The 9,659-nt window shown below is 38.1% G+C and overlaps 1 protein-coding gene across 1 annotated transcript; it reads right to left on the reverse strand.

Annotated features, from left to right (window-relative positions):
• Positions 1-1,714: 1,714 nt before the first annotated feature.
• On the reverse strand, positions 1,715-6,197 carry amy2a (amylase alpha 2A). Its single transcript, XM_054623436.1, has 9 exons — positions 6,018-6,197; positions 5,148-5,294; positions 4,491-4,688; positions 4,147-4,377; positions 3,298-3,431; positions 2,871-3,093; positions 2,661-2,782; positions 2,396-2,521; positions 1,715-1,937 (listed from the first exon to the last, which is right to left on the reverse strand). The coding sequence occupies exons 1-9, from the start codon at positions 6,183-6,185 to the stop codon at positions 1,748-1,750; spliced, it is 1,539 nt and encodes a 512-aa protein (XP_054479411.1). The 5' UTR covers positions 6,186-6,197; the 3' UTR covers positions 1,715-1,747.
• Positions 6,198-9,659: the final 3,462 nt, after the last annotated feature.

Consider the following 9,659-nt stretch of genomic DNA (forward strand, 5'->3'; position numbering starts at 1 on the left):
ACATTCCAATTACATTAGCTTCAGTTAGGCAAATCTGCCAACGACAGTTGTCTTTTCAAGCTTACAAAATCCATGGTAGTTGGTTAGAAATGAGGAGCTGCTTTTGTTTACTTCCTGTTGAAATCAAAGCCTGTTTCAAAAAGGATTTGAGTGTTAAATCTGGTGCCATTATCATTGTAAACTGCATATGTGATGTGTGAGAACTGAAAGCTTGACAGGCATAGCAACATTAACTTAAGCTGGATAAGATACTCGTGACAAAGAGCAAATAAAGAGCCTTTTACAGGGTTCTTGTTTAAAATGAATAAGCTGGAAACTTTATTAAAAAGAAAGCTTGAGACAGCATTTTTTTAAGCAACTCAAGGAGTTTTAGAGTAAGCATTAGCTCATGTCAGCTAACTACATCTGATAAAGGCAGCTAGTGACGGTAAACATTTCAGCTAACAAAATCCATGACTAGAAATGAAAAGCTGCATTTGTTTGCTTCTGTGTGTCATTGAAGACATTGACAGGAAAAGTTGTGGATTTCAGGTGGTTAATCTGAAAGCTAACAGACCTATCAACAGTACGGTTCAGTTCAGGCTCAGGGTTTAGTGATGTGGGGTTGTCCTGTAATCCCAACATTGCTGGTTGGATCCCTGGCACCTCCTGTCCACATATCAAAGTGTCCTTATGCTGGACATTGAACCACAAGTAAGCCTTTACTGTTAACTAAGGGGACAGGGCTAAACAAACTGTTTCCATATTTCAATTTACAGTAAGTCTGACTCCACCTTAAGTTCATTTATATTGTTTGAGAAGCAATTTACTGTTATGGTCATTATTAGAGTTTATGCTGTATCTCTTTTTAACCTGGCCTTCAGTGTTCAAAGTTTCTGACAGCCTTTTTACATAATAAAGATGGCAGCATAAGAGTTGTCAATGTAAGGACTTTAAAGGATAATGAAGTTTGAGAAACACTACTTTTAAAACAGATAATTAGCAAACCATGTCATCAGAAAGTTCTCTGTTCCTGATCTTACCAGATATGACTAACAGATGGACAGATTTCCTGCATTTGGGTGATTCATGTATGTTGCCCTTTAATTTCGCAAATAAGGACAGTGATACTGTTGCAGATACAACAGTTGATTGCACCACAGGCCTTTATCAGGTCGACAACTGAACTGTTAATTTCTTCTCGGCTTTGATCTCCTACAGCTGTCTGCTCTGAGGTCATCCACCGTGACAATGGATCTCCCTCTTCCTCAACCATACACTGTGCTGCTTTCATAACATATGCATCAAACTGTGTCAACACCCTACAAATATAGGATTGAAACACCACGTTTCAAACACACGTACAGGAAAATATAAATGTATCGAGAAAAATAACGGCGGCAACACAAATTGCAATATTTCAGAGCTCCCCCTAAATGTATTGAGGAAGTGGATCAGATTATTGATTGCGGAGGCAAAGACGTTACCAGCTGAAACACTGTCATGCTTATTCATTTTGAAAAAGCAATGGCAAATGGGAAAACTCCAACTCGACTGACCAACGTCTAACTTTATCACTCACTCAGTGAGAGACTTTCACATTTATTAGGTGTGGCAGCTGCTTTTCTATGGTCCAGATACAACTTTAGACTTAAAATGCATGGCTTTTGTTTCTATCCGTCTGCAAGTTTGACGTGAACTTAAAATCAATGGTAAAAGATAAGATTTATACAGCAATATGATTTATTTTAAGTTGTACATGATGATTTTACACTTTGGAATCAGCATGAATAGCAACGAAGGGGTCCTCATCTCTGTTGCTGATCTTGAAGTGGGCGCGTCCATCACCACCAACATGGATCTGCTTCCCAGTGCACCTGCTTCCATCCTTCTCACCAGAAATGACGTCACAGTAGGTGCCACCGGGCATGCCAGTGTTCAGGGTCACATCCAGGTCCCTGAAGGTGAAAACAAGGTAAATATTGTTTTAAAACCACCACAATAAAATTGAAAGGCTTTTGTCTTCTTATTTCGCTGTATTTTCTATTAAAACAGGATGCAAACAGGAGGTGTAAGCCAAAAGGATATAATTTAGGAGATAGAAAGGACTTTTATGTGAAGGGAGAGTCAAATCAAGAAAATATAATGGAGGTTTTTCTTTCACCTGCATGCTTCTAATTGATTGGCAATTTTAAGGTACAACAATCATGTGATTTTAAAGCCAACAGTATATTAAAATACATCAAAATCCAATGAACTGTTGTTACTGATGGTTGATTGTTCATGACAGTTATATTTCATTAAATATCTTTACATCAATTCCTATACATTTGTTTAATCTGGCTACTAATTGATTTAAGTGGGTAAATTAGCATTTTCTCAGTACCAGTTACAGTTTTTAGCAAATAATTCTTACCAGTCATCATTGTTGAAAACGATGAAACCACGATTACCACGTCCAAAGGCAACCTGGTTGCTCTGGTTGTCCCACCAGTTGGAATGAGGCTGTCCATTGACCACATTGCGGAAAATAACCATGTTCCTAAAGGAGCAATATGGAAAAGTCCAATCATAACGTATAACATAACAGTAGTTTTCGCATCCATATGACCGAGCAGAAGTGACATATGTTCTGTGTGTAAGATCAACAGATCCCTGTCTCTGGCTTTCTGTGGACTCACTTGATCTGACGCCATCTGTGCTCACACACCCATCCACCTCCACAAGACTGGTCAGCGTTGATGGGGACAGATTTGGTGGATCCATCACCATTGCTGGGAGGGCCCATCCAGTCATTCTGATCCTACAAAAAAAATGGATCAATGAGTGTAACAAAACATATTCGCTATATATTGGATTTAATCATTATTCGTAGTTTAAAGACAATCTACCTTTCCATTGACAAAGTGGCGGTCCCAGCGGAAGCTAGACATCACCCTGGTCACGCCGTAAGGGTGGGCCAGCATGTATCCGACAGCCATCTTGTAGAGCCTAGATTCCCAGAAGGTAACGATGGATGCACCACCAGCGCCATGGCCTCTCTGGTTGTCGTGGTTGTCAACGAAGACGAGAGCATTGCCGTTGGGCATGAAACCCCATCCCTCTCCCCAGCTCCTGCACACAAGAATACAATTTTACTTATGAGAAGCTTTCTAAAACACCCAACTTTGGAAAAAAATATACAACTCTTAAGTTGTACTAGTTGAAATGAATGAAAAGTGCTTTGTCTCCAGAATCCAGAAATGTGTAGCTAACTCATGGTTAAACAAATATTCTAATATATCAATTTGTAACAAACACCAACAGTAACACACATACTTGGTGTAAGACAGCTTCTCGCCGTTCCACTTTTTGAAGACAGTTCCCAATTTGGCACCATATTTGAACTCAGTCACCCTTCCCAGATGGGAGTACTCTCTAGATGTGATGGGCTCACCTCCCAAATCAATAACCTAAAGGGAAATCAAAACATAATCCACATTATCCATAATATTAAAGGTAGATGTGCTTTAGATTTACTGCACCATATCAGTCATTTGTGGATTTACAAAATGTAATTCAACAATTTTTTGGGACTCAGCAGTAACAAGAACCATATTTCTGCTGTTAAACATTCATGTTGTTAGTGAGAACAGAGCACACTTACTTTGTTGATATCAAAGGCAGCTTACTTTGTTCACGGAGTTTAGCACCTTTGGCTTTAACATTTTAAACTATATTACCTGTATCTATACAGGGGCTTGTCAACTTGTAACATTTTCTTGGATATGAACCTCTGCTCCCAGTGTGCATGTGTTTGTCTTTGTCATCTTGATTTGTGCGCTTATTCTCCCACGGCCCTCTTGACTGCTGTTTTGCACAATCAGTCATAAATATTTGTCATGAGGGTGGTTAGTAATCATCAAATAACATCCTGGTATGTGGATTTCAGCTGTCAATTGTTTACTTGAATGCAAATAAGTTATATTGGCAGGAATTCGCCTATGCTGGTGCCATGTTTTCCAAGTTCAAATAAGTTCATCCAGCCTTTGTTTTTTAAAATTATACCATTAAAGCACACGACTCTCAAATACGGATCAACATGATAATATATATGCATCTACAGTTTATGTTCTTAATGCTATATTTAAAAAGAAGTTGATGGGGTTGATGGACCATCTAACTTACCTCCTGGAAGATGAAGGGTTTGGAGCCACCAGAGAACCACTTGGTGTTGAGGTTGTGCAGACGACCGTAGATAGCAGACAGGTCACCGGGCCACATGTGCTTGCAGGCATCCACTCTGAATCCAGCCACACCCATGTCAATCAGCTTGTTCATGAAGTTGGCCACCTTGCCCCTCACATAATCTTTCTCCAAGGCAAGGTCCAACAGACCCACCAGACGACAGTCACGCACCTGTAGCAGCAAATTAGCATTTAAGTTGCAACCTATACTCTTTATTCTCATTTTAATACACTTCCAGTCTGCCAATGAAAACTGTTACATTGTTTCTAAGTGGAATTCATTACCTGATTGGCATCACCATAGTTCTCAATATTGCCACTGCCAGTTCTGCATTTATGTTCGTTGAAGTCCATGTAGGTAAAGGGGATACTGGGGAAGTCCTTCTTGCTAGCACTGAACCAGCTTCCACATGAAGAGTGGGTTCCCTCTCCACCGCCAGCGCCGCACATGTGGTTGATGATAGCGTCCACATAGATATTGACCTAGGGTGGGTGAATATAGGATTGAAGTTGCAACAAAAAGTATCAACACCTCCCTTATTTCTCCCCAGTTTCACTTCTGCTCTCAGTCCATTGAGTTAATTCTCAGCGCACAGGAATATGTCAATATATCTGCTCTACTATTGGTTTACTGTCATGTTGGTGGTCCAGAAACGAGCATAACACTATGTACAAGATAGCACCTGCTAATGATCTCAAACAAAGCATGAATAATAATTCCTCAAGAAAGAGGCATTAATTCATCAGTGTTCCTCTTTATTCAAAAATGTATTTTGTTCTAAAATGCCAGCTGCCTGTTGTCATTAAACTCTTTGATAATGATGCATTAAGCATCTGTATCTGGTAAGAATTTGTTATGTTGTACAAGGCTATAGATTTACGAGGTGCTTTCAAACGCAGTGGAACATTGTTCCTAATGTCTTTCACTAAATCACTCTTTACCCCAACGTTGTTGCATCTGGTGATCATGTCTCTCAGCTCGTTCTCATTGCCTGATCTGGAGCACAGGTTGTAGCCGACTGGTTGGTATCTCTGCCACCAGGGCCTCCAGGGGTTGTTCAGCACAATGTGCTCATTTGGAGGGGAGATCTGAGCAACACAGAGAAAACACATTACAGTTATTATTGCTTTTACCACAGAAATTGTCTTCAGTTGGAAGAACGCTATTACAGAGTGTTTTTATATATTCTAATATGTACTATACAGTCCAGCGATGTTCTCCAGTACTACTCAGCTTTTTAAAGAAATATAATTCTGTTTGTGATGCTTCAGTTTTTACTTTAATAAATCTGTCTCTTGTGAGTCCTCCAACTTTATGGATGTAGAATACTTAATAACTGGAATACCCCTTAAGATTTAAGTTAAAGGGGAAGAGACAGAGACAGACAATATTAGGCTTCAACTTCCCACCAATGCTGGTTTTCTTAATTTTTCCTCATGAAAGTTTTTTGTTTGACATGAACCAGCTTCATAGACAGAAACAATCAAAGCAAGGAGCAACTTTTCTATGTTATTAAGCCAGAATGACCTGATATCTGTTGATTTTACCACTCAGATCCATTTGATATAATTTGGTATAAAGTGATAACAAGCTTGTTTGCAATATTATAGTTTAAAGTTTATGACACTGTGAATAATGTCTATATACTAACTTTATCATTTTTTAAACAGCGTGTTTTAATGCCCCATATAGCCACCTGTATACCTAGTGCATCTTCAACATCAAACTTTACTATGGATATCTTATTTCCAAATAGAAACAAAAGGGATCATCCTCCTTCTCTAGACTATCTTGTGTGCAGCCATACATACCTGAACTCCACCAAAACCATTAGGACCCAAGAAGCGCTCGCACTCTGCAGCGATGTCCGCCCAGCGCCACTCAAACAGATGCACGATGGCGGTCCTGCCGTGCTTGATGTGGGGGTTGTGCTGGGCGAGGCCGAGCCCGAACAGACCAAGCAGAATGATTAACTTCATGCTTTCCCTTATTGAGAGAGAAAACCACATTCACCTGCTGCCTCACTGTTAGTATTTATACTCATTTGGTCTCTATCCTGGACCAATGAGCGACTGGCAAATATCAGCATGGAGATAAAACAGGTGCTTCTTTCTCACAGGTTCCTATGTTGTTTTAAAATAGTAAAAGGAAAACTACTTTAGAGGCCACCACAGGTTTGAAACTAAGAAACATGAAATGTGCATTACGTCATACGTAAATATAAAAACAAGAGGCAAGAGGCTTAATGTGGCAAAGATCCTAATGCTTTCTTATTCATTTTCTAACATTGATATTATGCATTGCACTGACTTCTATTGACTCTCTAGGTCAAAACAAACTGAAAGTCATACTTCAAAGAAAAACCCTTGCCTTGTGGCAGTAAAATTAAAGGATTTTAGAACTAGACCAAAAACAGCCTTTCCTGGCTTTGAACATTGCCATAATAACATCATATGTTTTTTATGAGATTAATCTGGTACTGATTCAAATATAAAGGCATGTAAAAATATTTTACCACTCAAAACAGGACAGGTAAGAGGTATCGTGCTTCGGTCACTTTTACCGGTAAATTCAATAACCAGATTATTTTGCAACAGTTCAAATTTTCCCTGAGTTACTAAACGTTGATTAAGAACACAAATCTATTTTGGGCAAAGCAAATAGAAAGTTATTTTTTGACAGTTTTACCTAATCAAACATGTGACTGTCTATCTGTTCTTGGCATGAATTAGGAATTAGATAACACTGATAATAGTGAGATTCTTCCTAGGGTGGAAATAGCATTATCACATGTTGCGTAAATTCTGAATTTGGGATTATTAAGATATTAAAAAGTTTTGTTATGATATATATTCATTTTGAAAGATTCTTGGTAAAATTGAGTTGTAATGATCTGTTCATCTGACCGTATTGGTCATATTAGATGACCATAGCAGTGGTCAGTCTTATACTACTGATTTTATCACAGACCAAAATGTTGGAGGTGCAGTTTAAAAACAGACCATGTCCTTCTGTAACTTAACCGTGTTATTATCCGCTTGTTATCGAGGAAAACCAACACAGATAAGCTACACATGGGTGAGAAGGGTAGGAGGTCAAATATGTCACGTAACACAAGTTAACTTAACCAGCCCTGACAAAACACAAGCATTTTCCCACAAGAGGCCGCAAATGTGACCCTGAGCTTAGTTACTATTTGTTGGGAAAGGGTCATGCTGCCAGTTAACTCAGGAGAGAAATGTATGGTAACCCTTTTGCTTAAGATGCATCCTCAAAATGACTTGAATCACCTTAAGGAAGTTGTTTCTGTAAAGACAAACAACTTTTGAAGATCATCATCAACCTATTTACTTTTGAGATTTTAAGTACATTTTACTTGCTACTCTACTTTTACTTAAGTTATACTTTGAATGCAGGATTTTAACTTGTAATGGGGTATTTTTTTTGTGTTGTCAGTCTATAAAAAGTAATATGCTTCTTGTAAAAAAATGAAAATGCAAAAGTGCTTACAAAATAATTTCCTTAACATTTTCGTTTTTCAACTGCAAAGTTCTGTTCAGAATAAGCTCAAAAAACCTTAGACAGTTCTAACTGACCTAAAACATACAGTATGTAGGCTAATGTTACTATCTACCCGTATCTACATGTGATATGCATAGCCCATATAATAACAAAAACATTGGATATTTTCCTAATTTATATTTCTTAACATTAATGATTCAGGGTCATTTGCAAATTGTGTCACCTTCTTTAAATATTTACCAATACTGTCATTGGGTTTCAATAAGGTCAGAAGAAAAAAAAATGCATTTATTATTATTATTTTTACACTTACAGCATTGGGGGTATGTTAGTCAATGTCAACTAAACGCAAGAGTTAATGATGCAAATTTACTCGTGTTAACTGTCCTGAAATACTAGCACAATCCACTAACAGCCATTTTAATGTCAGCTGTAACCCTGACAGCATTAGTTATAAAATGCTGCAGGTACGATGTATTTATGATGGCCAACCCTGGAAATGGAAGTGGTATTTTTCCATTGGATTTAGAATTATTGCAGAAAATAAGCTCTGTGGCAAATCCAATTATTTGTTCACCAAGATCATTTTTTACAATGAAGACCACTAGCGTGAATGCAATCGGCAGAAGTAAAGAGCTAACATTAGGCTATAAAAGAACTGCACCACGGTTACAGAAGTGTGAGTATAGGCCTACACAACAATGATGTTGTTGTCTCATATACTGTAGAACAAAATGTTAAAATCTCTTAAATTTGGGTTCACCACAGACCTCATTTCAGTATTCTAACTGGAAAGCCCATTCAAAAAAAACTTTAAATTTGAGACAAGGGAACCCAAGGTGTATAATACTAACTCATATGTGGGATTTAGGACTAAATCCAGATAAACTCTATAATGGTTATGATGGGATGTAGTTTCATTTTACAATAGCTCCCCCAATGGTTCTTGAGAGAAACTGCTTGATTTGTTTCACACAGTATACATACTGTTTATAACTTTGTGTAACCCCACAAAATGTTTTCCTTAAGTAAGTACAATACAATGTGCATATACTTGTATGTAGACATCATCTGTTTATGGTATAAAATGTATTAATCAGCTATTGATAGATCATAGAAATTGGGAGGAAATCACCATAACTACAAATTTTCTAAACAGTATCTACTGTATTGGATTGTATCCGGTATGTTTTTACCACACAATATTGAAAGTGCCTGTGTCACTGCAGGTGCATTGCATTAAAAAGGACAGTGAATGCCATACCAACTGTATGTGTGTGTGTTAAAGCTTTTGTTAATAAAGCCTGGTGTGCCTTATGATGCCTCATCCCACCTGCTTACTATCTGACCCAGATCCTGCTCCTTCCGCAACCCCCTGCGGAGAGTGTGTCAAACGAACATCTGACATTCCTTACTAGGTTTTCGTTCCGGGTCACCCCTCCCAGAGAGTCTTTGGGTTACAGGCGTGTAAAAGTGAAGGGGCAGACACGTTTGTGCCGGTAACACCAACTAATAATTCATCTCAGTGCAGACTGTGAGTGTTGACACATAAGGACTAAAGGAATCATTTTAAAGTGCAGTTTTTGTTGTTAGGTTGCGATGCCCTGTTCATAGTAACAACACTGTTATTATTTGAAGCTGTAGTGCACAAACATTTAAAATTGAATCATTATTTCTGCAGCAAAAGTTAAATCCCCATATCGGTAGATGGATTAAAGGTTCTCCATAAAATATTAAAAGTTTATAAAGCATTATGTAGCATACTCAGCTGTTGCCATGTCGAAAGCTGAGCGGAGTCAATAGATATGCTCTGAATTTTATATTGAGCAACTTTAATTACAGTTTTTCACAATTGTTAACACACGTTTCTCAAAACAATAACGGCTTTCTCAAAACTGCACACACAAAACTGAAAACCTCACACACAAAAT

Source organism: Anoplopoma fimbria, chromosome 3 (assembly GCF_027596085.1).
Source record: "Anoplopoma fimbria isolate UVic2021 breed Golden Eagle Sablefish chromosome 3, Afim_UVic_2022, whole genome shotgun sequence".
In the NCBI taxonomy this organism is placed as follows: Eukaryota; Metazoa; Chordata; class Actinopteri; order Perciformes; family Anoplopomatidae; genus Anoplopoma; species Anoplopoma fimbria.

Bases quoted from the DNA above. Each gene is read 5' to 3' on its own strand.
- amy2a (XM_054623436.1), bottom strand. From the start codon at position 6,185: ATGAAGTTAATCATTCTGCTTGGTCTGTTCGGGCTCGGCCTCGCCCAG. The intron at 3,432-4,146 runs GTAAGTTAGATG...ATTTCCCTTTAG, and splicing joins AACCCTTCATCTTCCAGGAG to GTTATTGATTTGGGAGGTGA. The intron at 1,938-2,395 runs GTAAGAATTATT...TTTCACCTTCAG, and splicing joins GTTTTCAACAATGATGACTG to GGACCTGGATGTGACCCTGA.